The following is a 27,162-nucleotide window of genomic DNA, read 5'->3' as shown; positions in this document are numbered from 1 at the left end:
AGAGCACGTCACGTGCGCTGTTTTTACTGCTGTCACGTGCACCGATCCTGGTTTTAACCGCCAACACCACAACCACTCCAGCCGCCACCCGCCAGCAACTGAGCTTCTGGCGCCTCCTCTCATCGCCTTCTCCCAAGCAGCAGCTCCGGAGACCCCCCTGTGTCTTTTTTCCCCGCAATTCATCCGTGGCTACGTCCTTCTCGACAATGTCTCTTCCTAGCCAGGTCACCAACTGGCTCTACAACGTTTTGCAGCCCCAATACATCAACAAGCAGGTCGCCTACACCCACTTGTACCAATTCCTCGAAGTGCACCTCAAAAAGAACCTCCGTTTCAGGATCCGTACCCAGGTATTCACCTCAGGCGATGGACACTCCAACCTCTTGATCAACCTCTTTGGAACCATATCAGCCAAAGACGCCAGCGTGCCAGTGGAGATCTGGGTGCCGTTGAGCTATCCTTTTGCAGGAGGCACTCCCTTGGTGTTTGTGGTTCCCAAGCACGAAGAAGGCTTATACTTGAGACCTGGCAACCATGTGGATACCCAAGGACGGATCTACCATCCGTACTTGGCTGCCTGGCACAATGAATGCACTCCAGAGAACCCTGAGGCCACCAGGTTCAACTTGTTGGAGTTGATCAACGTGGTGTATGAGATCGTCACCAAGGAGAACCCAATCCAACTAGCACCAAATCCACCAGGAGTCCCTGCCCAGATGTCACCAGTCGCCACTGGCCCCAAATTGCCACCCAAGCCATCCATACTGCAGTTGGGCACACAATCCACTGCATCTGGCGATCCGAATGCTCCCCAAAAACCGCTGAAAGTTCCCATAGCAGGAACGAGTTCGCCTGTTAGCACCAAAAGCCCCAGTCCAGCTCAGGCACCAAACCCCGTTCCTTTAAAGTACCAAGCACCCTTGCCTTTGCCCGACGAACGGGCACAACCCGCTCTTGGTCGCCCACAACCCCCATTAGCACAGCCGTCGCATGAAATTCACCATCAGCGAGTCCCCTCCGGTCAGAACTATCCCATTGAGGCCAACCACCAGCAACGACCATACCCGAAAGCACCGTATCAACCTCCACCTCAAGCGTATCAATCGCCAATCAGTCCACCTCAGCTAAATCAGACCAAGTCGCCAGTGAGAAACCAACCAGCACGGACGAAGCCAGCTGCCCCTTCATTGGACCTTATGGATTCGAACGAAGCAGCTGTCAATGGTGGCTCCAGAGCAAATAGCGATGGACATAACGAGCAAGCACTCATTTCAAATGCTCTTCAATTTCTCAATGAAGCATCCTCTGGCAGTGCCTTTGCAATTGCCCCAGAAGCCAAGCACGAAGAAGCCAAAATCAATGCCTTGCACTCGCAACTCACACACCATCACCAGCAAGCAGAGGCCAACTCCAAGAACCTTGACGAGCACATTCGATACTTGGGACATCAATTGAAAAATGTGACCAAGCTCAACCAAGAGCTCAGCGCCTTGGATGAAGTCAACGCTCTGCAGGCAGACCGAGTACTGACCAAAGACACAACTTTGGATCTTGACGACTTGATCATCGCAGACCTGACTCTTGTGAAGCAATTGTACGAAGTGGTTCTGGAAATAAAGGCCATCAAGGACACCATCAGTTTGGTCAATGGGAGCTTTCACTCTCAGCCCGAGCTAATCAACGATTCACGGATTGACATCTGTGTGAAGACGGTGCGGAACCTAGGAAGAGAGCTCTTCTGGTTGGAGTTGACGAAGAATGAAATAGCATCAATCATGGACTTGGAAACCAACTAGAACAATCGATACTACGGAGAGAATGGCAAATGAAAAATGGATTTTCTGGAGATGCAAAATTCAGCTACATTTTCAAGAAGAACTCCCATCGTGGACGACTGTCCAACAGCTTACATGCCAGGAAAGTTATAGACAGGATCCATAAATTGGCTCCATACAACCTGGAAGGTACTGGCTCTCCAGTTCATGATATAGCATCACAATAAAAATCCTTACATCAGGAAGATCCGAGCTTCATTATTCTGGGAACACCAGCTTATCAAGTAGAATTAGTTTGAAGAGGAGTGTAATGAAATCATTATCTGTAGTAAGGAAGGAATTAGAGTGAAATTAGAAGCTATAATCTGTAGGAACGGTTGAAAAAAGTACATTAATGAAATGGGTGATAAAACTGAAGAATTGTGATGCACTGGCATAATCTGAAGATTCGATGAAATGCATAGATTTCAATGATAGAATAATTATTATCGTTTGAGTAAAGGTATAAATGCATCAGGTAAGTAAATAAAATATTATTGAAAGAACGTTGTTAGTTTTAGCTACATAATCACGGATGGAGATAAGCATAGTGATGAACAGGCATAATCTAACACAGGTGTCTCCACTAGACAGCAATTGGTAACTATCAGAATCACCAACTGCTACAATATCGACTGTATAACCAAACGTGTGTTTTCACAGAGACAATGTCCATCGTCTTGCTGCAACAATGTCGCATGAGTCCTAAAAGGATTCTGGAAGAATTAGAACGATTTAAAGCAGAAACGGGCCAAATATGAACCTAAAAAACCCTTAATGCCATAATTATACACTTACTCATCATCATACTCCGTTTCCGACCCCTTCTCTAGCCTCTTCCTTCCCTCACTCTCCCTCGCTCTCCCTCACCCATCCCTCCCCATCCTCCCCAATTTCCAGCAATGTCGCGCGACATCGCTCATCTCGCGACGATGAATTTTCAAATTTTCAGCCCATCAACCAACTCCTCTTCATCCTTACTGCAATGTCCGACTACGTGATTAAACCAGAGGCAGTTGCTCCCTCCAACGACACCTCCGAGTGGCCATTGTTGTTGAAGAACTACGACAAGTTATTGGTCAGAAGCGGACACTACACCCCCATCCCATGTGGGTCCACTCCTTTGAAGAGAGACCTTAAGTCTTACGTCTCTTCCGGTGTCATCAACCTCGACAAGCCATCCAACCCTAGTTCCCACGAAGTTGTGGCCTGGATCAAGCGTATTTTGAGAGTGGAAAAGACCGGTCACTCTGGTACTTTGGACCCTAAGGTCACTGGTTGTTTGATTGTGTGTGTCGACCGTGCCACCAGATTGGTCAAGTCCCAGCAAGGTGCTGGTAAGGAGTACGTGTGTATCGTCAGATTGCACGACGAGTTGGCTGATGCCAAGGACTTGGGCCGTTCCTTGGAAAACTTGACTGGTGCTTTGTTCCAAAGACCTCCCTTGATTTCTGCTGTCAAGAGACAGTTGCGTGTGCGTACTATCTACGACTCCAAGTTGATCGAATTCGACAACAAGCGTGGCTTGGGTGTTTTCTGGGCCTCGTGTGAAGCTGGTACCTATATGAGAACCTTGTGTGTCCATTTGGGTATGTTGTTGGGAGTTGGTGGCCACATGCAAGAGTTGCGTCGTGTTCGTTCCGGTGCCATGAGCGAAAGCGACGACTTGGTTACCTTGCATGATGTCATGGACGCTCAGTACGTCTACGACAACACCAGAGACGAATCGTACTTGAGAAAGATCATCCAACCTTTGGAATCGTTATTGGTTGGCTACAAGAGAGTGGTCGTCAAGGACTCTGCTGTCAACTCCGTCTGTTACGGAGCCAAGTTGATGATCCCAGGTTTGTTGCGTTACGAAGAAGGTATCGAATTATACGACGAAGTGGTATTGATGACCACCAAGGGTGAAGCCATCGCCATTGGTATTGCTCAAATGACCACCGTCGACTTGCAAGGCTGCGACCACGGTGTTGTTGCCAAGGTCAAGAGATGTATCATGGAACGTGACACCTACCCAAGAAGATGGGGCTTGGGTCCAGTTGCTCAAAAGAAGAAGCAAATGAAGGCTGACGGTAAGTTGGACAAGTTCGGAAGAGCCAACGAAAACACCCCAGAATCCTGGAAGTCCGAATACAAGGACCACGACGAAGAACCAGCTCCAGCTGTTCCAGAATCCAAGTTGGCTGACCCTGAAATCCAGCTTCCAAAGAAGACTTTGATTGAAGAAGTGGAAACCAAGGAAGAAAGTGAAGACGCCAAGGAGGACAAGAAGGAAAAGAAGGAGAAGAAGGAAAAGAAGGAAAAGAAAGAAAAGAAGGAAAAGAAAGACAAGAAGAGAAAGGCTGAAGATTCTGAAGAAAAGTCTGAAAAGAAGAAGAAGTCCAAGAAGTAAGTAATGCATTATACCGTTGTTCCTATATATAATTCTGTACATTTATTGAATAGTAAATATTGATTGCTGTAGAAGTTCTAATCTTGGAGCTCAGTAACAAAGATCTTCATGGCACGTTGGGGGTCCATTATAAAATTAACATCTCCTCCTATTGAATCAGAATAATCGTTTTTCATTTCGTTCACAGGTGTTAATACCTGGTTACTTAAATAATTGTGCAATGTGAATATACATACGATTATTCATGGATCGTGGAATAGACCAAGACATCTTCATGATGTTACTTCAACTTAACGTTAAAGAAGTACCGGCAACTTTATTATATTAGTCTAAAACAAATGGGTTTCACAAAACCAATCCGAGGCCAGATTGGATACATTTTAGGATCCAGAGTAGTGAAGAACGAAGGTATGACTTTGTCCAGATGCTGATGTCAAATGCTATGTATACAATACTTTTTCCGTTCGAAATACAGACTAGCTTTCAATGTTACCTCTCAAGAAGTCAAACTTGGGACCCACAGTATTGTAAAAATACTCCAATTGCATCTCAGCCATACTTGCTTTGTCATTCTCGCCACTCTCCCAGAAATGTTGGATCAAGCTTTTCAAGACAAAAATACTAATGATGCGGTCGTTATCCGAACCGGACGAGATGGAGATCATTGCCATACACTTCTCAAGGGACTTGTTCTTTTGGTCAACATTGTCTGTTCCAATGTAGATCAAATAATTGATGAGGTTGGTGATGAACGGAAAGCTGGTAGCGTCCCGAAAGTTCTCCATAATTTGGCCCATCTGTTCAATTAAAACTTTGTTGGTGCTTTCTTGTTGTTGATGTTGCTCCCCAGATACTGCCCTATCGTTGAAGATGTTAAGCAAGAGGTGATATGTAAGCTTTAGAAGATCGTTAGAACCAGTGAAATTTATTGCAAACCCATTAGAGGTGGTCTTGGGTGCAAATGCTTTCGTCAAGTCCGCATGAAGCTGGCCCCTAACTTTGAAGTATTCACTTATTAGACTGCTGGATTTATCTTGCGACACCTTGGATATTTCACCAGCTTCGAATTCATTGAGGATTAAGAGATGGAGCGTGGCGTATACAAAGAGTTCGTTGAACTCACCTACCCCATGGATGGAATATCCTCCAATTCCCAAATCCAACTGGTTCAGAAGTGGTTCACGGGCAGAATTCGTGAGATTCCTAACCTTCATGTAATAGTACTTGCTTGCCTGTATGTCTCCTTTAAATTGGTAGTAGGCCGCAAACAAGTAGAAAACTTTAGGCAATAAGTCCCTGAAATATACCTCGTCCTCTTTCAAATTATCATTGTTATAGTCTGACATAAACTCATTCAAGTAGTTGATATCGTTGAAGTCATTGTTGAGAAAACCCATCCAGCTCTGGTAATAGTGGATATTATACTTTATATATCTCAACCTGATACTAACCTGATGAAGCTTGTGCATCGAGAAGCTTCTTCTGCTCTCAGAAAGCCCTTCTACCTCTCTTAATTGTTTTTCGATGATTTGCAAGCACTTGTCAAATACCTTCTTCGCTTTTTTCTTACCATTCGAGACTTCTGTCAATAGATGGACCCCAGTCAAATAGTAGAACATGATAACAAACTCATCTGAACTCAACCAACATATTTTGTAGTTTATGTCTCCTGTTATGATGGTGAAAGTCCCATCTTCCTGCCACAAGTTCCAACCCAAACTCTGCTGTGAGTTCAAGTAGCTGCTGATCAACAGCATGGATTCCTTGGCCTTTAAAATATCGTTCGTTTGAATTGAGTTTAGATACCTCAGTAAATATGCCATTGCTGTGAATTGAGTGGGTATAGTGCCCACTGGAAATCCGTTAAGAATTGATTCTGCCTCGGTTAGGCTCGATGCTGAATGTCGTGGTGAGCCCCTGTATAGATGTAAATTGCTTTGATATATTAATGCCAACAATCGGGTGAGAGGATTGATATTCACGTTGTGGCTGATGTTTTGGAGCAATATTAATCCCGTATCGATATCAGTAACGAGCGAATTATTTAGCTTCAATAGAAGAAACATATCTGAGTAGGAACGATAGCCCATCTGGGAGTAGTGCTGTATCTTATTGTCCAAGTAGTTGGCTAGGAGGTTGTGGTTCACTACCTCCAAGATCTGGCCAGCCAAGAACTCGCTCAAAACTTGGATGGGGACCAAGTTATTTCTCGAGGAAATTGCCATGGCCCTGTTGATGTACTCCTCTGCTCTGTGTATGTTTTCTGTTTCGGTGAAGTACAATTTTGCTAACTTGAAATATACGATCAGCTCGAGCCATGGGTCCAAGTATCTGGCATACCTTTTGGATAACATCACCAAGGCTTTGATGGCAATCTTAATCATTTTGTAGTAGTCCTGCGAGCCCTTGAAGGTAGAGGTGGAGAGAACGATGGAATGGGCCTTGGAGGTGAAAAACTCGGCTGTCATGAGGAGGTTTTGGATGATGAGATCGGGTCCAGGAGCGCTGTTATCGACCAGGGACAGGGCCGGATGGTGTGCATGGATGGGCTGGCCATAAAGTGGGTGATACAGCTGAGCAAACACGGATTCTGGGGCTGCTGGCATGGCTAATGGGACAGTGGTTGTCTCGGGATGGAACTGTTGTACGGGAATTGGTGGTTGTATCTCGTGAGTTTGAGGGTTCTGGTTAGACAAAAGAAGATTGTGGTCTGCCGTGTAGCTGGTGGATGGATCATGTTCCTCAGTTCCTTGTTGGTGGTGTCTCTTCTTCGGTATTGCCGGTGTCTCCATGAACTTACTCAACACAGCACTGTTGATCTGGACGGATTGGTCGGGACTAGGACTCTTTTTGGCACCTAGGCCGTTCAGGAAGCCTTCTTGGAAGAGGTTCTGGTACCTCGAGCCATTGCCATCCGTCATGGTGGGCTAGTGTAGATGGTAAAGTGATGATGTCTCCAAGTCATCTTGAATAAATGCGCGTCTGTGTCGCGCGTGAGACGATAAGAATCAGACATAGCTTCCTCGGAAATGTATCGAGGAATTGTGTGGAGGAATTGTGTCGAGGAGTTGTGTCGAGTAGTCCCGTGAGCCGAGAGATTTTACCTAGAAAAGTTTCGGGAAGTTGAAGCTCCAAATTAATATTCTATAAATACTTCTTCGGTCTAAATGAAGTGAAATATCTTTTATTCTTGAACTAGGAAGTTCATTGTAGTCCATTATTTGAAAAGTGGTTGGAGATTGCAAACTGAAGTTGTGCTAAGTTTTCATATTCTGTTAAGTTGAACAGATTATGTTTTGACAAAATATAACTTCTTATTGAAGCTAGGTATTTAGAAGTCCAGTCCTTCAAATTGAATATAAAATTATTCATATACTTCAAAATGGTCAATTAGTGTCATTTTCTATTTCTATTATACCCTTTAGACTTCTTGATTAATTTTTCTTGGAACACTATTGAGATTTCATTTCTAGCAATTGGCCTGACAATGTTTTGGAGCTATGGATGGAAAATAACCAGCAATATTAACTCCATCTGGACTAGAATATTTAAGCCATTGTGCTGTAGCTGAAGGACTCCCACGAACACTGATATGATAGCTCAGGGGTCAGTTTTAAGCACCTCAAAATTCTTGAAGATTTAACTATTCGTCGATCTTGAAATAGAAAATACAAATTACTAGAATTAGTAGCACAATTAAGACATGACACCATAATTTATCTCAAATATATCATCCATATGTTAGTGCTTAATTTAAATACTTCTTAAAATTCGTAGCTGGCTAGAGTGTAGATGTCCAAAGCTATTCTATAAGACGAGATCGTTAACCAAAGGTAGCCTTAACAAAATAAGACTGTAATTTGCAGACAATAGGAAAGGTAAATTCAACTTACGGTATACTGGTAGGAAGACTCATTTTTTGACGACTCCATAAATATCTTTATTTTCTCGTAAGTTGTTACATCAGCTTATAACGCTCCAACAAATAGCGATTAATACCTAAATACGAATGAATTCTAGATCAGGAACCCAGTCTAAAAGCTCTAAGGATTGGTAAATACCATTCGCAAAAGAGTTCCAGTGGCTCCTACTACATATTCTAATACAAAACATATAATACATTTCAAGAAGGAATAGTCTATACTACATCAGTGGGTGAGTTGAGCTCTCAACTTTTCTATTTCAAGCTGGAGGTTTCTTCTCTGTATCCTCTCTTCACTGAGCTCCACCTCATGTTGATCTTGAATGTCGCTGACAATTTTCCTGAACTCCTTCCTCAAAATCCCGTTGCTCATTCCTGAACTGCTACTGTAGCCAGTACCAGAAGTGGGTCGGGTCAACGATACTCCACTGGCAATCAGGTGGGAATCATCTTCATCGTCTCCGTGCACATACGCATCGGAGGGAGTCAACAGGTCACCAGTGACTGGAGAAATGTTGAAAGTATTGGAAGTGGAAAGTATAGGTGAATCGTAGGATCCTTGGGCCATTCTAGGCGATGTCAACAAGAGTTGCGACGAGCTTCCATTGTTGGACTTGGTGCCAATTCTATCGATCTTCAATATGTTCAATTCCTTGCGGAGTCTGAAGATTTCTTTATCTTTTCCTGCCAAGTCCTCGTGACTTCCACTAGAAGACAACGAAGTGGAGGAAGGGCCTTTGGCCGAGTTCAATTCCTTTTCCAATTGAGCGATCCGCTTGCGGTATTCTTGTATCAACTTCATGGAACTTTCCCGGGAAATCTCGTATTCTTTGGTCAAGTATTGGTGCGAGAACCTCATATCGTTCAACGCCGTCTTGTACTCGGCCAATTGCTTCTCAGCTGGGTTAAGGTTGCCTCTTAAAGGAGAGGTGGACGAGAAAAACGAAGAATCGTTGAGAAACGACACTTCCTTCTTGGATGTTGGGGTATTGTTACCGGTGTTGGTGAATGACTTATCGATGGTAGGAGTTTGTGGTCTTTCAGGGACCACTGGTTGTTTGGTGGAATCGCTATTGAGCACGGCGTCAATACAGCTTTGGGCCCATAAGGTTCTGGCATGAATGGTGTCGGGTTGGGATCTTGAAGGAGATGGTGGAGTGGGCAATGGGATATTCCTTTGCGCAGCAATGGAGGCTATGTGAGAAAACAACGAATCAAACGACTTGAGCACCGAATCAGAGGAAACCGGTTTCCTTGGAGAGGTAGATGAGGTGGCTCTTCTTGGAGAACCGAATGGCGATGAGATTTGGGTGTTTCCCTTGGAGAGGGAGCCCAGGTCTTTGTTTGAGGACGAGAGCCTGACGTCCTCCACGTACCCCAACACCAAGCAAGCCAAGTTGTGGTTGTTCAACTTGATGGACAACGCCTCCAACTCGGAGTTGGTGGACAACAATTGGTCCTGGAGCGCAGTATTCAGCTTCAAGATCTTCAACAAGAGCGCTGCATCCAACTCCTCGTGCTCAGGCTGCTTCAATATTATGCTGGAGATGAACTGCTGGGAGATCGTGATCTTGGACACGAGGTACTGGTGCAACTCCTTCTTTTGCTCGATCACCAGCTTGAGGGAGCGGAGGGCTGCCAACGAGAGGATGGAGTCCTTGTTGATCTTGGAGGTGTCCAAAATCGAGTTTTCGATCAACACCTTCAAGTTGAGGTAGTTGGGCTTGGACGAGTTCGACAAGATGAACGAGTCCATCTCGTCGTCGTCGTCGTCGTCCACCAGGGCGTCTGTGAGGCTAGGCAACGACTCTGTAAGTGTGATGTGGCCCCTGTCCAAGTTGGACTGCAAGTGCAGGTTGAACGAGTCCTCCATGAACTGCATGTTGAGCAAGTTGAACTCGCCTGCTGGAGCGTCGCTCTTCAATTCATTCAACTTGTTGCGGTACTGTTCCTGGAGCTGGAACTTGAGGAGGTCAGGCGTGGTGTTGGCCAAGTTGTAGCTGGAGGCTGAGTCATTGTGGGTGATTCGAAACGGCGAGTTTTTGATGAACAAGTCGGCGTCGATCATCGTGGTGGATCTGGTGAAGTGTTCTGGGCGGATGCTAGCAGTGATAAAATTGTTGATCTTTTTTCTCAACACGTCTGGCACGGTACGGACGGGGCGGGACGCGACGAGAAGGACTGGAAGGAGTGATTACCACGGGGGAAAACGACGCAAAATGTGGTGGTGGTGTGCTAGAAGCGGAGTGGGAGTAACGACAGTGGTGATGGAGTGGTGCCGAGTTCGTGGTAGAGAGAGAGGACCAGGAGGACGCGTCTGACAATTGGTATTGACTAGACGATTTGGGCCAGCACCACTGCGACATCTGCCGCGACACTCGCGACGAATCTTTAGGGGAAAATTCCATGCATTGTCAAGTGGGATATTGTTCCATTACGACGCAAGTGTAGCTCCAGAGGGCCCAGGAATGTCACCGTGATACGCCAAAGGGGATATCTCGTGGGGGGATGTTTCGTAATTATTATGTGGTTTTATTTTGTATGGAACAAGTATGATGATTCACTGCGAGGCTAGTGGACTACGATATATTTTGAAGTGGCGTAACTGATGGCGTGGAGCATTCGTGGGGTCTCAGGTGGGCTGTTCGCCAATTCTTGAGTTTGGGCGGAGTTAGTAGCCATTCCAGCCACAATTGTTGGTGTAGCCGGTTTTATTGTCGTAACTGGACCCTCCGCGGTTCTTGGGGGTTGGTGGTCAATTATTATCGTAGCTTCCACTCGCGATTCTGTACAAGTATCATAATTCACTATGAATATCATAACTCTCTCTGAAGTATCATAACTGGCCCGACATAATTCTTCTGATTTGGCTTGGGCCATCTTATATTATCATCCATCTAGGGATCGGAATTCATCTGAAACGTTATTCGCAGTAATTTTGTTACCCGATCGAGACTTCTGTAACATTGAACAGGCTTCAGGCTTCGCCTCCTGGCGGGTCCAGCTGATGAATTGTCGATTTTTCCAGCCAGTGACGTTTTCACAGGCAATAGGAGCAGGTGATGCCCACAGCCACCGCACTTACGCTTTGGCGTGGCCATATTTACGAGTAGTGGGTTGTAAATTGTTCATTATTACTGTAGATAAAAAATAAATCTGCTGGATCTAAGAATCTCGGATATGAATATACGAATAGGGTATTTTTCACACAAAGCCACCCAAAACAATACCAATTAGCCAGGGCTGGGTTCAATACGTTTGGGAACCCAACCCCCTAAAGCACTGTCAAGGGAACAACCCCTTGGGTGTATTGCAGTATGTAGTGGTTATTTTGCAAGTATTATATTATTATCCAGGTCGAATATTTTTTGTCTAAGTGCTTGAATAATAAGCCATAGGAAACATAACCCTATCCCGTAAACCTTATGCTGGTACGGCTACCGTGTTAATCTCCCCTCTTTGGCCTCCACTATTGCCCCGTGTGAAGATGCAGTATTGAAATCACAGAGGCAGATATGCATGCATAACTGTCAGGAGGGTTCTGCGAAGTGTACTTCTATTGATAATAGGAGTAACACCAGAAAGGATACCGGGAAGAGTAGTTGGATCGGGAGAGAAGGGAAAGATACATCGGGATCTAGAATCGATCGGTATCTATACTATCATGAGATGATTCTAATTTCCAAGTCATGCACTGTGGACGAATTGCCAATTATCCTGCCAATGCTGATTCACCAGTCTGAAGAGGCCGCCCCACCCTGCACAAGCGAGCCCTGCTGTGAAATCATATCCAAAATTTAACCATACAGCTATACACTTTCCGCAGTGACTACTAATAATAATCAAATAAAAAAAAACCGTAAACCAGGTTTTGCCCTTTCATCACACTCTACTTAGGCACTAATACCACTTCTTGGTTCGTAGCACAATAGTCTTATGCACCTTAACCTATTTCTTAATTATATTGTGAAGAGAAATACAATTATGGATGGTGAAGTTTTATGATCTGGAGCTAGCTCTACAGTTTTAAGAAAATCAGAAGGATCTAGCAAATTCAGCTACACAGCCCTTAAAGAATGTAATTAATGAGAATCCATATATGAACTGAGGTGAAGAAGTCAAGCCTACGCCGCAAACCTCAGCAGTCAGTAGGGAAAATTGCATAAGGTTTGAACAAGAAGGTGAACATTGTACAATTTTATTCCCCGAAAGGATTTCCAATACCCAACGGAATTTCAACTAATCCATTGCTTTTCTGGGAATAATTGTTGCCTTAGAGATTTACTTGTCCATTGCTTGTCATCACGAGACAAAGATAGTGAGCTTCGCTGGGTCATAATTATTCATTGCCCAGGGAACATTGCTTCGCAAGGAACTGGAATTTAACATTGGAAAGACGAAATACTCTCAAGTCTGGGTAAACCACAGAATTCCGTACTCTGGAGATAAAACCCTGTTGTGCGTCTTGTTATGTCGCGTCCTCAATATCGCTATTCACTATTTCGCTCGCTATTTGGTGTTCTCACTATTAACTGTTTCAGGTCCTGACTATTTATTTCCAGCCTCGCTATCACTATTTCGCTCCGCGAGCAGGTCGAACATTTTACCGAGCTGACACTCTCCACTAATTCACGAGAGTGACAGTCTCTCAACCACCACGCCACTTGTCCACATGCCTGACATCCTTGACGCCATCGTCCCCACGCTGCCGGGATCCGTTCGCTATGTCTCTTTCAACGTCAACGGCGCAAAGACCCTCTTCAACTACCACCCATGGACCCAAATGAACAACGACTTCAACGCCCTCTTCCGCGCCATGCATGCCGATATCATCACCCTCCAGGAGCTCAAGGTAACTGCCAGCGGACTCCTGGCGCTCGCTAACATCGGCCACCTCGCCAACTACCGGCTGTTCATCTCGCTTCCCAAGACCAAAAAGGGCTACAGTGGGGTGGGGCTCTTTGTTCGCGTGCCCACCGCCAGCGACCCGCCTGGCGTCCAGCGAGGGCTCACTGTGCTCAGGGCCGAGGAGGGCGTCACTGGGCACCTCCCGCGCCCTAGCGCGCAGGGGGCATCGTTGTCCTCGTCCTCGTCCTACCGCGACAGCCCTGACGCTATTGGTGGCTACCCTGACATCGACTCCACCACAGGCCTCCACTTGGACAGCGAGGGCAGGTGTGTGGTGGTAGAACTTGCAGGCAACGTAGTGGTGTTTGCCGTGTACTGTCCCGCCAACTCCATGGGGACTGACGAGGGCGAGTCCTTCCGGCTTGATTTTCTTCGCGCGCTCCTAGCGAGAGCCCACAATCTCAAGCACGCGCTCGGTAAAGAGGTGGTGGTAATGGGAGACATCAACGTCTGCCTCGACTTGATCGACACCGCCGAGGGCATGCGTGACCGCATCAGCCAGCTGGTGGTGGTGCCAGGCGATGCTGGCACCAGCTTTGAAGCCGTCAACTACGAGGAATGTGTTCGTTTCAAGACCTCGACTCCAGCACGGGAATTGTTGAACCAGTACACCGTACCAGGATTGAAGTGCGACTTGGCTCTCGAAAAGTCGCTTCTCAACAAGAAGTCCCAGTTTCTCTACGACACCACCAGGTACATGCAAGGACGGGAGATGAAGCTCTACACAGTGTGGAACACGCTCACCAACGCTCGTCCGTCGAATTTCGGGTCTCGGATCGACTTGATCTTGTGCTCGTGCCCCCACATGTTGGCGCACGTAACCGCAGCCCATATCTGGCCCGGGCTTCTTGGTTCCGACCACTGCCCTGTCTACACGGACTTCCACCACCCCGATCCTCCGCAGGAGGAAACAACCCTGCTGCTGGTGCCCCAGAAATTGCCTTTCGAAGCAAAGCATTTCTACAAACTCTCGAAGACCAGAGACATCTCCCAATTATTCCTAAAACGGTCCAGCAGTCCCCCAGAATCGGAAACTGTCAAAAAATCACGGCCAGCCACGCCCAAGGACAAAAATACCACCACCAAAAGCAATTCGAAGGGCTCGTTGGTCTATGTCAGTAGAAAGCCTGCCAGACAAGAGGGTCAAAAAAGCATAAGCACTTTCTTCACCAAGTCTACGCGCAATGATCAACCATAGCACTTCAAGTCCACCACTAATCAGCACCCATAAGCACTTTCTTCAGTCTACGCGCTAAAGACCTACCACTTCTTCCAGTCTACATTAACATGAACCTTTCAATGAATAGATTTATTAACCTATAGAGTGATTTGATGATTCAAATCAGTGAAGACGACTAAGCCATCCTCAGCATGCCAAATTAGTAATAAACATAAAATGATAGGTATGAGAAAAATCAAAGCAAACAATCCCCCGTGAAATAAACTTGTGATAATAAAGTACAGTGAACGATCTATGGTGTTGATGGTGTTAGGATAATAATATGGTACATTTTGCTTAGGACTTGCGAAATTCACTCAACACAGGATAGATGGCTTCAAACGCAGCATAAATTTCTTCTCTTTGCTTAGCACCAGTCAAGACAATCTTTCCAGAGACGAAAATCAACAACACAATCTTTGGTTTCACCATTCTATAAATAAGACCAGGGAATAATTCAGGTTCATAAGACGAGAAATTTCCGTGCGAGAACGCCAAACCTTCTAACCGGATTGGGAACTTCACATCACACGATCCGACAATGTTTTGGATCTTGAAGTCGGTGAATTTGGCATTAAAACCTAATTTTTGAATAATTCTTGCATACTTTCTCGAGGCTAATTTGGAGTCGTCTTCAGACTTGGCACCAGTGACAACCATCTTACCGGAAGCGAAAATCAAGGCAGTAGTCTTTGGTTCTCTAATTCTCATGATAACAGCAGCAAAACGCTTTGGATTGTACTCTGCATTACGAGCATGTAAAGCAATAGTTTTCAAGTCCAAACGGCAATCCAAGTTGACGGTAGCCACGATATTTTGCAAGGTTGGCACGATACCAGAAGTGGCACCGTCATCTTCATCTTGTTTTGGTTCGATGACATCAGAAGTTTCTTCCTTCTTCATTGGAATGTGATCGGTGACATCTTGATGTTGTTGTTCGACTTTGTTTTCACCATCAATTCCTTGAGGAAACAATAAAGAATTTGGAGCTGTGAATGCTTTTGCCTGAGCTGCAGTCGTTGGTAGCTTTAAGGAGTCCATCTTGACTTTTTATGATTTATGATTTATGATTTATGATTATGCGGTTGAGATAGACAAGTCAATGTATCCCAAAATCAACTTATGATGTCTGCAAGAGCTGCTCAACAATCTGTCTATTAATATTTATTGCAGACTATATAGACCGCCAATGTCTGTATCCTATATGTCCCCCACAAACAAATAGTGATCTTGACGATGAACCCGAATAAGTGACACAAAAAGATCGGTAACCAATATACAGGATACTTATCACCAGTGTATGAGGGTCAAAAGGGCGGCACTCGCTCTTCTTATATAGTCGCGCGCAAATGTCCGGGTAATCCCCGCTCCAGGGGCGCCACCGTCATCCCCTCCTATTCCGTGCATATCTGCCTCCCAAAATCGCAAGCAAGGCTATTTATTGCTTTATCTATGCTAAAGGGAACTATGGTGATACATGCCGTGTTTGTCACTACTTTGTGCCAGTTGTTCTGGCAGATTTGCATGTTGATTCCCATAAAATGCAGACTAGTATCCACGGTTTCTGGTCGTGCGCGACACCACGGACTCCGGGCTCTGTGCAGGAGGTCGATGAGCTCCTAGTTGGACTTACTGGAAAACGGAGCCAAGCACCTCAGCAGGGGCCAGGGGGGTGGCTTCTGTGTGGATTCCGTGTGCTCCGAAAGCTCTAACTGGAATGCCTGGAAATACCCACCCGTTGCCAGTTATCTGTAGAGTGTGGGCCCGCAAAGACTCAATGATCATCGATTGAGTCGTAGACTGACCAGCTAGACCACAGGTTGTGTCAACAGCCAGAACCTTAACGCTCCTTCAACAATTTGTTTCTCTTCTCCTTCTTTCTCAATCTCTCCGCCTTCTTAGCACTCATCTTAGCAGCGATTCTCTCGTGTCTCTCCTTTTCTTCCTTGATCTCTCTTCTTCTCTTCAAGTCGGCGATTCTGGACTGTTTGATGCTCTCCTTTTCGTCCTGGAGGTCCTTGAGTCTCTGTTTGAACTGTTCTTCCTGGAGCCTCTTTTCTTCTCTTTGCTGGAAAGGTGACTTCTTGACACTAAATGTTTTAACACGGAATGCACCCTTCTTGACCTTCCACTCCTTTCCACTCACACGGGAGCCTTCTCCTTTATCCTTTGGAGCAAGAGGATCTAATGGGGCTTCGTTGGTACTCATCGTGGTGTAGATAGAAGAAGTATACGAAAAATTTTCTGATGCGTATCGCCCCAAAACGGCTATGGGGGATGGAGTGCGAGACGGGTGCTACCACTGAGGGTTCCAGAGCAGACAAGTGCAGACAAGCGAGTTGAGAGTAACAAAATAGCTGTAAATTTATACTCTATTTCCGCGTCTCTTCTTGCTTGTGGGAGAATTCCCAGTCTTACAGTACCATCTGGCACTCGTATGGCCCCAGTTAAAAATTACTGCTTGCAAAAGTTTACTTTTTTCAAGATAGATGGACTAGTTAATGGCTGAAATGTAGTACCTGCACATTTTTTGGGCATCTAGTGGTTCATTTATCGGTAGTAAGTGTAAATAGTATTTTACGCTACAGGCTATTCGTTTCTAATTGGATTTTATCAATTTCGATATTCTTCTTTCTGGTTGGCTGGTCTGTGGCATTTTTCGCAAGGCACATATACCCCTTGATGGTTTTAAGTAATGAAATAGTATAATTAAGACATGTATCAAGCATAAGTACACTATGCGTGTTAACATATAATTTTGAGAAATATTTAGAAGCTCGCTCTTAACTTACAATCTCCGCGGTAGAGAACGAGACTTTTGTAGAAGAAATGCAAAAGTATGCAAATATTGAGCTATGCTTTCACCGACGAAAGGTACTCTAAATCTTTCCTGAAACTTCTCTGCTCTTCTTCATCGCTTCCACTGGTATTCGTTATCATTAAATACTATAGTCATACCTAATCGTAGAGACCTCATTCGTCATAAACCGTGTCCTGTTTGTCAATCAAGAGAATGGCCTTTCGAATCCATTTTCTGGACCGGGTATACTTGGAAAATCCATCGGTGGGTCTGGGGTTGGCCCAGGACCGGTCGTAGTACAACCAGCCATCTGGAGCCCCATTGTCGTTGAAGTGTGGGTCCAACGACCATTCGGAGTCCTGCCAGCTCCACGAATAGCTATATATGTCATTCTCAAATACTGGGAACGAGAAATCGTCTCCAGATGTGTCCAATAATGGAGGTGACGGGGATAACGACTTGGCAAAGCAATAGTTGGAGCGTTCATTGGGCATCAAGTGGTTGGACCAACCCAATCCGATCCACCTTCTCTCGTTCTCCAACACTTCGAACAACACCACCTGCTTCAATTGAGTGGGCGAGGTGACTGATTTTTTGAGGATTCGGAAATCGCTGAGCACCTGAACTTTTGAGAGGTCCTCATCGTCACTCGCCGTGGGGCTCTGGATCCGCGAAACCGTCTTGAACTCCACGGGATCTCTGTGTCTCGATAGTTTGATGTCCAAGCCTGTCACATAAAATGCAAATACCCTGATGTACACCGACCTCCAGAGCAATCTCCGGATGGCAAACGACCAGGGCGAGTGGTACGTGAGTGCAAAGAGGCCTGTGATCCACACAAACCGTTGTGGAGGCAAGATGGTCTTCATGAGGAGCAAATGGATTGGGGTCAAAACCACAGCCATGAAGAACAACTTGGCGTAGTTCTTGAATTTGAAGGGAATGTGCTGCACAGGCCTGAGTAACATCTCGAACCGGATGGTGATGTTGTGGAGCGTGTAGAGCACCTCCTCAATCGTGGGTTTTTCGTCGAATTTGGAGTCGTAGATCACCGAGGTGATGGACCACACCACGCAAGCAAATGTGATTGTGATCAACACGGGAAAGATCACGCAGCTCAAGACACTCCACCACACTACTATGCATGAGTACACCACCACCAACAAGAAGTTCTGGTAGGGGTCGTCGTTGGTCCAGGTGACTATTTCAAGGAATCCATCTATGAGTAATAAATATGGAAAAATTTGGGATAATGCAGAGGCCAAGATGGGAAAATCCACAAGGAGGTTGGAATTGGAGGCCAACTTCAATTGTTTGGCGTCCGAGGGCTCGAAGTTGGCCAAAATGTACGGTTCGTACTTGTCTGGCATGATAAAGGTGTGGTCTTTGGTATCGGTTGATTTGCATATGATAGACGGGTGGGGTACGTCACATGCCTGCTTACGTCATCATGTCGCGGGACTTAAAATGTCACCAATACATTTTTGGACGGAGTTATGGTGAGTTGAGGTGGCCTGAGCTGGAGTGGCCGGGAGGGTGGAAGGCCTAGAGGGTTCGACTCTTAAACTGTAGATGAAGTGACATCGTGTCACGTGATGATCTGACCAGCAGTGGTCATCATTCTCAACAATCAGTCTCTCCAGGCCAAAAACGTTATAGTTCGCTACCGCCAGTTGTCGAGGCCGAATACGATATAGTTCATTGCCACCAGTGGTGTAGACCAGACAAGATAGACTAGTAGCCATCAAAAATTAAAAGTGCCCTTCCGAGACGTGTACGAATAGCTATCATGTGGATTTTGCAAAAAGTGATTATCGTATCGCCGACGACTTTCCCCCTCCCCCCCTTCCCACACCCTCTTACTATCCCTACTGCCTCTAGACCATCTAGCTATCCCTCTGAGAGCAAACCAGAGAATATTAAGAATCGCCAAGCTGCTAGCTGCAAATTCAATTTCAGTAAGAGACTAATAGAGATCTAGCATATTACTAAAAAGACCAGACAGATTATCAAATATTACTAAGTTTCCACTAGTAGGCAAGCCAAGAGTGAATATGGCACTATTTTCATGCCTGGAAGGCACAGTCCAGCCGTGCCACTTCTGCAGACTCACGGTTTCGAAAGGCTCCACAATGCCAAGAGGCTCTGCCCAACCAAACGCCCAACGAGCATAGCCCTCAACGAATCTGCCAACAATCCATCGCAATGATGCAATCGTATGCTCTAATCGCTGCTTATCTCTGCCCGTATTTTAGTAAAGCCCGTTTTAGTGAAGCACACAGCCTGCAGCCACCGCCAATCCAACTATAAGGAAAGATATTTAATTTACGACGGTCGACATATGAATGACCGATCTGTCGGGCACAATAGTGAACTTCCCGAAACAGATATCTAGAAGCTTCAGACGCAGCACCCAGCAAGTGGCGTGGGTGCAAAACCCACATTGGCATAACAGAGCGTCACGGCAAACCCCTCCAGAACGGCCACTTTGCTGCTTCGGCGAGTGAATGCACTGAGCCGGCCGGTAAAACATGCTGGGGCCACGATGGGACTTCCATATTATTATGCACTGAACCCTCTTTACCGAGCCGTAACTGGAAATAGTGGAAAAATATTACCCATTCTTATCGTAACGGATTTAACAGGAGGTAGCTGTAGCAACCTCCAGATGCACCTAAAGTCTGTATTGGGGTGAGCCATGGTGTGGCTCCGCCCCCCTGTTCTGGTTCCTGGTCCAGGTGTCTTGGAATGACGTTTTAACGGTAGCCAAGCTTACTGGAGCATTTAAATGTGTCGGGATACGCCCGCCAACCACGCTACCTGTCTAGACCCCTGGTTGGTGAGGCCATTCGGAACACAGCCATGGTTTCCCGACGTGGCTTGCTTACCAATATTGCATTGTTCCCCACAGGCCGCGACCTGTTTATGACCGGGATGTGCATTTCCTCCGAGATCATCGTGGTGTCAGAGAATATCCGTAGAGCGGATGTTAGTGGGCCTAACGCCGCATTACTGTGCCCAAGCCTCTATCTCAGCCTTGAGGCACGGGCTCGTACGCTTTCGCAGCCTTGCCAGGACAGGAAATGTAGGCTAGAGAAGACCGGGGAAGATGCACCTGTTCCTGTATTAGAGGGAAGTTTGAGCAAGGCTGAGGAGGTGGGATCGTCGGTCGGGGACCCAACGGGGTCCTTCGGTGTCCTTCGCTGGGTGGACTGGATATGAAAGAGCCTTGTAGGCTGCTGATACCACCAGTGATGCACAGCAGCTTGGCGAGCCGTCCAACCTTAGCGACCGACAGCCTTGTTCTCGTCTTGTTCTGACCGTTGTCCTAAGGCCACTTCCTGCATGCATATGTTCCAGCTTACAAATATCTGCCTGCAAGTGGTCCCGACGAATCGATATTTTCTAGCTATCGCAGCTGACACTTCGAGGTGCAAAATCGATTAGATTGTTGTGGACGCATGTAGAGCCCGGATCAGGCACACAAAGTCCCCCGCCATACCTAGATGTAGGCGCAAGTATCTGTTGTGAGATACCGGCATTGGCAGTGCCAACACCCATATAAGGCCCCCACCACCGAAGCTATTCTCACCACGAAACAATATGGTCAGGATCCTCGTTTACCTATTTCTATTTGTCCAGCTCGCTGTGGGAGCGTTGGTGGTCACCCACATGGCTGACGTGGGGCCCCAGGCTTGTGCTACCTTGCTCAATCGCGCAGTGAGGTTCAACGAGGCTGACGGAGGCCTTCTGTACTTTTGCAATGTTAAGAACCAGCCCGCGTTGGGGTCCATGGCCCATTGCATTATTGACAACTTCGACTCGCCCATCTACTTGGAGCTGTTCATCAAAGGGTGCAAAGGCTTGAACGAGGACCAGGTCCACGGGGCCTATGTCAATGCCAGTGGAAGAATGCTCAATGCCTCCACCCTCACTGGAATGCCGCTAGTTTTCGAGCCTGTGCAGCTCGCACCTGCTGCTGTACTCATGGAATTCTCCTCCGAGAGAAATAACGCTCTCACCAACAACTGGTCCGTCTATTACGGTGTTATTTTGACTGCCTACTGGTTCGTGATCTTGGCCATCGCCGCTATCAATCACTGGACCTACTACTTGTTTCCCAACTTCATCAAGTCGTTGCACGGACCCGTTTTCAACTGGTTCAGAAACCACTTTGTATTGGCCCCAACAGGCAGAAAAGCGCACTCCGTTCCCAAGAAATTGGTTGTGGAGTGGCTTGTGCCGCTTCGTTTCGAGACAGTGACTGTCCTAGGCTGGGCTGTTCTCGCTGCCATCTTTGCCTCAACAAACACCCTGCCCAACCCCGGTTTTGCGTTATCTACCAGTGTCAATAGATGCGCATTTCTTGCGCTCTGGGGCATGCCGGTTATGATCCTTTTTGCTGGCAGAAACAATATCTTGCAGGTGATGACGGGATGGCCGTACGCCAGATTCCTCACCATCCACCGGTGGATGGCCAGGCTCGTGGTGGCACTTCTCTTTATTCACGGAGTGGGAGAATCCGTTACTGCCATCAACTTGGACTACTACTTGCCTACCGTACAAGCCACAGATGTCATTTTCGGCATTTTAGCAGTTACTGCGGGAAGTTTGATGTTGTTCCAGAGCTTGAAATATTTCAGATCCAAGCACTATGAAATTTTCCTCTTGGTCCATATCGTGCTCGGAGTGTTGTTCATCGTTGGTGGATGGAAGCACACCACTGCCCAGGGCGTTCCCCAGTTTCACTACGCAGCTGTGGTGATCTGGGTGTTCGACAGAGTTGTCAGACTCATCAGGCTCGTGGCGTTTGGAGTCCGTATGGCTGATATAGAATTGATCAATGGTGAAACCTTGAAGGTGACTGTGTCCAGACCCGGATGGTGGAAACCATACCCTGGATCGCATGCATTCATCCACTTCGTCAAACCCGTTCATTTCTGGCAGTCCCACCCCTTCAGTTTCGTGGACTCTATTGTTGGTGAAGACACAATCACATTCTACATGAAGGTCAAGGAAGGAATTACCCGCAGCATCTGCGATGACTTGATCAATGCTCCAAATAACAAAGGAAAGTGCAAGGTGGTCATCGAGGGCCCTTACGGTAGCCCTGTTCCAGTGCATAAGTTTGACAATGCCGTTTTCTTGGCTGGTGGTAATGGAATGCCAGGTATTTTCCAAGATGTGCTCGAACTCTCGAGAAAACACATTGAAACCAAGCAGGTGTCTAAGCTTTTCTGGGTCATCCGTGACATCAAGTCTGCCCAGTGGTTTATGGACGAGTTGGTGGCTTTGGAGAACTCGGCTGTGGATGTGGTGATATACGTTACCAGCATGAACAGTAAAGACAGCATAAATGATGGAGTTGGAGAAAAGAAGAATTTCAGGGAGTATGGAGATATGTCTGAGCGTATGTCCATTACACAGAAGCTCAGTCATGTTGAGTTCAGACTGGGTAGGCCAAACATCCGCGAGCTCGTTCTTGCGGAAGCTGCTCAAACCAATAAATCAATTGCATTTACCACCTGCTCCCATCCAGGTATGGTCGACGACGTCAGAGCTGCTGTCCGTGAATGTTTGAGTGTAGATCAATCCAAGAGAATTGAATTGTTCGAAATCAACCAAAGCTGGTAATCCAGGTCCGTGATAGCGTAATCTAATTATTAATAATATATCTAATCTTGAATAACATATCTAATCTTCAAAAACATGAATTAGTAAGATTGATTTGTTTCAGTTGGTACTCGTGGATGAATAAAATAAATTGATGATAAAGATGACGAAAATCATCCTTACTTCACCAGCCATGAACGACAATTTGGCATACCGGAGCAATCAGGGCTTAATTATGATTTCTCTAATGACAGAATATTCCGACTAATATAGAAGCTGAAAAGATGAATGAACCAACAACAAAAGACTAACACTGACAGTTTCGGGTTTCAATATATGGCTGCGAAAACTGCGCGTAAATATCGTCCCAGGCGTAATTTTGCAAACGCACCTGGTAAGACCCCAAGCGAAAATTTTCATTTCGATTTTTCAATACTCTTTTCTTCTCTTCAACTATACTATCCAAAATGGTAAGTCCATAATACGACGTTGGAACGACATCCTGCTTTACGCCCATACCACTAGTTCAGTCTAAGAACAAGGTTGTGCGCAAGGAGTGATGCAGTTCGTAGTTTTTTTTTGGAAAATTTCGATTTTCGGAATAACCAAGAATGTGTTTCACTTCTTGTGACACAGGCTGAGTATCTTAAGATACTGTAGGGTATCCAGGTTTTAAAGGGATGTTCGTTTCAAGTTAACAAACACTTTTAAACTAACCCAATGACACAGCCTTCCAAGAAAGTTGCTCCAGCGCCATTAGCCACCAAGACCAAGGCCACTGCCTCTACTAAGAACCCATTGTTCGAATCTAGCCCAAAGAACTTTGGTATTGGACAATCCATCCAGCCAAAGAGAAACTTGTCTAGATTCGTCAAGTGGCCAGAATACGTCAGATTGCAAAGACAAAAGAAGATCTTGTCTTTGAGATTGAAGGTTCCTCCAGCCATCTCTCAATTCCAAAACACCTTGGACAAGAACACTGCTGCCCAAGCCATCAAGTTGTTCAACAAGTACAGACCAGAAACCTCTGCTGAGAAGAAGGAAAGATTGACCAAGGAGGCTGCTGCCATCGCTGAAGGCAAGACCGCCAAGGACGTTTCTCCAAAGCCAGTTGTGGTCAAGTACGGTTTGAACCACGTTGTTTCCTTGATTGAAAACAAGAAGGCCAAGTTGGTTTTGATTGCCAACGACGTCGACCCAATTGAGTTGGTCGTCTTCTTGCCAGCTTTGTGTAAGAAGATGGGTGTTCCATACGCCATCATCAAGGGTAAGGCCAGATTGGGTACCTTGGTCCACAAGAAGACCTCCTCTGTCGCTGCCTTGACCGAAGTCAACTCTGCTGACGAGGCTGAATTGGCAAAGTTGGTTTCCACCATTAACGCTAACTTCATCGAGAAGTACGAAGACTCCAGAAGACACTGGGGTGGTGGTATCATGGGCTCCAAGGCCGTCGAGAAGAAGGCCAAGAGAGCCAAGAACCTCGACGTTGCCCCAACCAACTAAGCCCAGCTTATATCAATTGTATATTAATAAACTCGTTCCCATAGATCACTTTGTCGCGAGCCTTCTCGTCTTCAACCCGCCTACTGGTAGCACTCCACCATGACTAGACTGCCTGGCCATGGTGAAACCCAAATGGGGTGCAATGGGCTCATCTAGGGCTGCAGACCTATATTCACGTGTTTATATGTTTTCGCGCGTGACTCTCTGTGCACTCTCGCGAAAATTTTATCTCATCCACCCTCGCACTCGCCGACACCCTGTGATATAGTTAAATAACTTTTCGTTACTTCTAATTTCTTCACTACTGAAACTTATTAGGGTATGTTGAGGCCATAATGAACCATAGGAAATCGATGGATATGTGAAAGAACGTGTGAATTCCGGTGCCAGACCCTCCTGTTTGCATGCTAGAGCATTGAAGTGTGTGAAGATATCAGTTCAACAAGAATTACCAACACCAAACGCAACGACGTGAAAGACCACCAATCAGCAGCAGAGCCCCGCATCGACCAACCTCCGTGTATTACCAGTGAAGCTCCCAGAATCAGCACATGCCAGTGGGAGTTCGATGCTGGGGAGAGCATTAAACTCGGTCTGGATCGACCACCATAGCAACATGAGCCATACCATCGTTCCGCCACAGTCAACTCGTACTAACCTTTTAGAAAAATGTCTAAGTCTAAGAACCATACCGCCCACAACCAGACCAAGAAGGCTCACAAGAACGGTATCAAGAAGCCTAAGACCCACAAGTACCCATCTTTGAAGGGTGTTGACGCTAAGTTCAAGAGAAACCACAGATACGCTTTGCACGGTACTGCCAGAGTCTTGGCCAAGGCCAGAGCTGAAAAGTCCGCTTAGGTTATCAGTGTATTTGTTACATAATCATTGTATAATGTTAATATAGTTCATGTGGTTTACTGACTGAAGAACAAATGTAGTGGCATGTGGCCATTTATAGCTCTATTACTGAGTGGTAGTCGCCAACTATTCCGTAGTTACTTGATTGCCACCGAAATCTACTCCTTAAGTATTGCATTTTAGGTGCACCACTATAAATGCAATTGTTGCAAAATCAACCGCTTAGCTCGGTATACCTTCACCACAATGAAAAACCGTATCTATATCAAGAACTTGGACTACTCCACTACAGAGGAGGAGCTTGAGGACCACCTCAAGGATTTTGGCCCGTTCGTACCTTTGGGATGGCGTTGGAACTCTACTAACTCCTACAATTGATGTGCTCATCCCTTCACATATGGTAAGACTCTCGAACACCAGACGGAGGCACTTTGGCGTTGCCTATGCCGAGTTTGCTGACCAGGACACTGTCGATCGGGTGATCAACGCCTGGAATGGCAAGAAGCTACACGGAAGGGTTCTCTCTGTAAAGCAGCACAAGCCGGTGGTGTGTGCTAGACACTTATCATCTCAAGACCCACTAGAGCAGTCTAGAGACAATGGTTTGGGTGCCACGCGATCCCCACTGGAAGGCGACCTTCCTACTGTCTCTGGTGTTCCAAAGGAAAGCTGTTTTACCGCCTCGGATGACACGATTTTCATTCCCAGGGCATACCGCAAGGTCACGGAGAATGAAATCAGGGACTTCTTTGATGGGTACAATATCAGGGCAACCCATATTGTCAGGCCCAAAACTAGCAGTAGAAGAATTGGTTTCAGACCGTGGTTCGTATCTATATTCGTCACCTTGGAGACCAATTTTTCATTAAGCGAAGTTATCAATTCTCTCAAGAAGAAGAGACTCTGTGGCAATGCAGTTTATTTGAAGCCTGCCTACCAAGAAAAATATGATTCAATCACTAGAATCAAGCAGAGGGTAGTTAAATATGTCCACGATAAAGTCGATCCTAGTAGTGCTCAAACAACTGCCATTGAAAGCTCCGAAAGCACTTCCACTGATGTGCCTATAGAAAACGCAGATGGAGCTGGGGAAAAAGACTCCCCATTACAGCCGGAAGTCCAGAGTGTGGAGGAAGTACAAAGAACGGCAGAGGCCGCTGTGGAAGAGGTGCAGGCTCAGGAAGTGGTTCTCAGGGAAGAGGTACAGGCACTAGAAGAAGTATTCGCTATGGAAGAGACACAGTCTTTGGAAGAAGTACGCACGGTGGAAACGACACAGTCTCTGGAAGAAGTTATAGCTGTGGATGAGGTACAGGTACTAGAAGAATTATTAGCTATGGAAGAGGTACGGCCCCTGGAAGAAGTACGTGCTCTGGAAGAAGTATTCTCTGTGGATAAGGTACAGGTGCTAGAAGAATTGTTGGCTATGGAAGAGCCGCACCCTCTGGAAGAAGTTCTTATTGTGAAAGCCTCAAAAGAGGTTACTCCTATTGAAGCTCATCTAGACACAGAAGAAACTTCCAACGCATCCAATACAAACGAATAATCAAGCTACCATATTATTCCTAACTACTTCGAAAATACTAGTTTTATATTTATTAACACGACAACAAAATACCCCAATTTTCCTATAAACTGTTAGATCTAATCGGAAGTCTTTTGAGTACCACGCAATAAACCGGTTCTTCTGGCAGCAATCAAACCAGCCTTTTGACCGGCGACAGCACCTCTGGAAATAGTAGAAGCCTTACCAATATGTTGATGGTTACCACCACCATGAGGGTGATCAACTGGGTTCATGGCAACACCTCTGGTCTTTGGCCAGGAGTTTCTCTTGACCTTGTATTTGTGGAAAGCTCTACCAGCCTTTAACAATGGCTTGTCGATTCTACCACCACCGGCAACGACACCGATGACACCTCTGGCGGAAGAAGAGATGATCTTCTTGGCACCGGATGGCAACTTGACTCTGGTCTTACCTTCGTCTGGGTTGTGTCCGATAATGATAACGTAGTTACCGGAGGTTCTACCTAAAGCACCTCTGTCACCNGCCTTTTCTTCGACGTTGGAGACAATGGTACCTTCTGGACAAGCACCCAATGGCAAGATGTTACCGACGTTCAAGGA

General features: G+C 46.1%; 15 protein-coding genes across 15 annotated transcripts in view; 9 read left to right on the top strand and 6 right to left on the bottom strand.

Moving 5' to 3' along the window:
• The first annotated feature begins 55 nt into the window (after positions 1 to 55).
• Positions 56 to 2,115, top strand: VPS23 (ubiquitin-binding ESCRT-I subunit protein). Its single transcript, XM_020207083.1, has one exon. The coding sequence runs from the start codon at positions 207 to 209 to the stop codon at positions 1,794 to 1,796; it is 1,590 nt and encodes a 529-aa protein (XP_020066487.1). The 5' UTR covers positions 56 to 206; the 3' UTR covers positions 1,797 to 2,115.
• CANTADRAFT_24339 (uncharacterized protein) lies at positions 1,666 to 2,035 on the top strand. Its single transcript, XM_020207084.1, has one exon. It carries the CDS (start codon positions 1,826 to 1,828, stop codon positions 2,000 to 2,002), a length of 177 nt encoding a protein of 58 aa, XP_020066488.1. The 5' UTR covers positions 1,666 to 1,825; the 3' UTR covers positions 2,003 to 2,035.
• Positions 2,116 to 2,344: 229 nt separating the features above from the next.
• Positions 2,345 to 4,447, top strand: CANTADRAFT_104778 (pseudouridine synthase). The gene has a single exon (XM_020206171.1). It carries the CDS (start codon positions 2,800 to 2,802, stop codon positions 4,207 to 4,209), a length of 1,410 nt encoding a protein of 469 aa, XP_020066486.1. The 5' UTR covers positions 2,345 to 2,799; the 3' UTR covers positions 4,210 to 4,447.
• On the bottom strand, positions 4,228 to 7,346 carry CANTADRAFT_24337 (uncharacterized protein). The gene has a single exon (XM_020207082.1). It carries the CDS (start codon positions 7,128 to 7,130, stop codon positions 4,686 to 4,688), a length of 2,445 nt encoding a protein of 814 aa, XP_020066485.1. The 5' UTR covers positions 7,131 to 7,346; the 3' UTR covers positions 4,228 to 4,685.
• A 1,011-nt stretch (positions 7,347 to 8,357) lies between these two features.
• On the bottom strand, positions 8,358 to 10,199 carry PEA2 (Pea2p; the record flags this gene model as incomplete). The annotated part of the gene is made up of 3 exons (XM_020209193.1): positions 8,358 to 8,517; positions 8,605 to 9,104; positions 9,180 to 10,199. 3 exons carry the CDS (start codon positions 10,197 to 10,199, stop codon positions 8,358 to 8,360), a joined length of 1,680 nt encoding a protein of 559 aa, XP_020066484.1.
• Positions 10,200 to 12,803: 2,604 nt separating this feature from the next.
• On the top strand, positions 12,804 to 14,237 carry APN2 (DNA-(apurinic or apyrimidinic site) lyase; the record flags this gene model as incomplete). The annotated part of the gene is made up of 1 exon (XM_020208988.1): positions 12,804 to 14,237. One exon carries the CDS (start codon positions 12,804 to 12,806, stop codon positions 14,235 to 14,237), a length of 1,434 nt encoding a protein of 477 aa, XP_020066483.1.
• A 318-nt stretch (positions 14,238 to 14,555) lies between these two features.
• TBP1 (TATA-binding protein) lies at positions 14,556 to 15,299 on the bottom strand (the record flags this gene model as incomplete). Its single annotated transcript, XM_020211333.1, has 1 exon — positions 14,556 to 15,299. One exon carries the CDS (start codon positions 15,297 to 15,299, stop codon positions 14,556 to 14,558), a length of 744 nt encoding a protein of 247 aa, XP_020066482.1.
• A 799-nt stretch (positions 15,300 to 16,098) lies between these two features.
• On the bottom strand, positions 16,099 to 16,467 carry CANTADRAFT_87363 (uncharacterized protein; the record flags this gene model as incomplete). Its single annotated transcript, XM_020211332.1, has 1 exon — positions 16,099 to 16,467. The coding sequence occupies one exon, from the start codon at positions 16,465 to 16,467 to the stop codon at positions 16,099 to 16,101; it is 369 nt and encodes a 122-aa protein (XP_020066481.1).
• Positions 16,468 to 17,231: 764 nt separating this feature from the next.
• CANTADRAFT_45450 (uncharacterized protein) lies at positions 17,232 to 18,428 on the bottom strand (the record flags this gene model as incomplete). Its single annotated transcript, XM_020209216.1, has 1 exon — positions 17,232 to 18,428. The coding sequence occupies one exon, from the start codon at positions 18,426 to 18,428 to the stop codon at positions 17,232 to 17,234; it is 1,197 nt and encodes a 398-aa protein (XP_020066480.1).
• A 1,518-nt stretch (positions 18,429 to 19,946) lies between these two features.
• On the top strand, positions 19,947 to 20,466 carry CANTADRAFT_24334 (uncharacterized protein). Its single transcript, XM_020207081.1, has one exon. It carries the CDS (start codon positions 19,993 to 19,995, stop codon positions 20,278 to 20,280), a length of 288 nt encoding a protein of 95 aa, XP_020066479.1. The 5' UTR covers positions 19,947 to 19,992; the 3' UTR covers positions 20,281 to 20,466.
• Positions 20,467 to 20,661: 195 nt separating this feature from the next.
• Positions 20,662 to 22,692, top strand: CANTADRAFT_58176 (uncharacterized protein; the record flags this gene model as incomplete). Its single annotated transcript, XM_020210768.1, has 1 exon — positions 20,662 to 22,692. The coding sequence occupies one exon, from the start codon at positions 20,662 to 20,664 to the stop codon at positions 22,690 to 22,692; it is 2,031 nt and encodes a 676-aa protein (XP_020066478.1).
• Positions 22,693 to 23,243: 551 nt separating this feature from the next.
• RPL82 (60S ribosomal protein eL8) lies at positions 23,244 to 24,215 on the top strand. The gene has a single exon (XM_020207080.1). The coding sequence runs from the start codon at positions 23,392 to 23,394 to the stop codon at positions 24,172 to 24,174; it is 783 nt and encodes a 260-aa protein (XP_020066477.1). The 5' UTR covers positions 23,244 to 23,391; the 3' UTR covers positions 24,175 to 24,215.
• A 282-nt stretch (positions 24,216 to 24,497) lies between these two features.
• Positions 24,498 to 25,106, top strand: RPL29 (60S ribosomal protein eL29). The gene has a single exon (XM_020207079.1). It carries the CDS (start codon positions 24,844 to 24,846, stop codon positions 25,033 to 25,035), a length of 192 nt encoding a protein of 63 aa, XP_020066476.1. The 5' UTR covers positions 24,498 to 24,843; the 3' UTR covers positions 25,036 to 25,106.
• Positions 25,107 to 25,176: 70 nt separating this feature from the next.
• On the top strand, positions 25,177 to 26,707 carry CANTADRAFT_104483 (uncharacterized protein). The gene has a single exon (XM_020206170.1). The coding sequence runs from the start codon at positions 25,433 to 25,435 to the stop codon at positions 26,579 to 26,581; it is 1,149 nt and encodes a 382-aa protein (XP_020066475.1). The 5' UTR covers positions 25,177 to 25,432; the 3' UTR covers positions 26,582 to 26,707.
• Positions 26,583 to 27,162, bottom strand: part of RPL2 (60S ribosomal uL2 domain-containing protein) — a 1,111-nt gene continuing 531 nt past the window's right edge. The window contains exon 1 of the mRNA XM_020212009.1: positions 26,583 to 27,162. This exon is cut by the window's right edge and continues 531 nt beyond it. Within this exon, the coding sequence (XP_020066474.1) occupies positions 26,680 to 27,162 (483 nt within the window). The 3' untranslated portion in view covers positions 26,583 to 26,679.

This window comes from Suhomyces tanzawaensis (genome assembly GCF_001661415.1).
Source record: "Suhomyces tanzawaensis NRRL Y-17324 unplaced genomic scaffold CANTAscaffold_1, whole genome shotgun sequence".
Lineage (NCBI taxonomy): Eukaryota > Fungi > Ascomycota > Pichiomycetes > Serinales > Debaryomycetaceae > Suhomyces > Suhomyces tanzawaensis.
The sequence above is the reverse complement of the archived record's forward strand: the minus strand, read 5'-3'. Positions and strand labels throughout refer to the sequence as shown.

Bases quoted from the DNA above. Each gene is read 5' to 3' on its own strand.
- CANTADRAFT_24339 (XM_020207084.1), top strand. From the start codon at position 1,826: ATGAAAAATGGATTTTCTGGAGATGCAAAATTCAGCTACATTTTCAAG.
- RPL29 (XM_020207079.1), top strand. From the start codon at position 24,844: ATGTCTAAGTCTAAGAACCATACCGCCCACAACCAGACCAAGAAGGCT.
- CANTADRAFT_24334 (XM_020207081.1), top strand. From the start codon at position 19,993: ATGTGCATTTCCTCCGAGATCATCGTGGTGTCAGAGAATATCCGTAGA.
- CANTADRAFT_24337 (XM_020207082.1), bottom strand. From the start codon at position 7,130: ATGACGGATGGCAATGGCTCGAGGTACCAGAACCTCTTCCAAGAAGGC.
- CANTADRAFT_104483 (XM_020206170.1), top strand. From the start codon at position 25,433: ATGGTAAGACTCTCGAACACCAGACGGAGGCACTTTGGCGTTGCCTAT.
- VPS23 (XM_020207083.1), top strand. From the start codon at position 207: ATGTCTCTTCCTAGCCAGGTCACCAACTGGCTCTACAACGTTTTGCAG.
- RPL82 (XM_020207080.1), top strand. From the start codon at position 23,392: ATGACACAGCCTTCCAAGAAAGTTGCTCCAGCGCCATTAGCCACCAAG.
- CANTADRAFT_104778 (XM_020206171.1), top strand. From the start codon at position 2,800: ATGTCCGACTACGTGATTAAACCAGAGGCAGTTGCTCCCTCCAACGAC.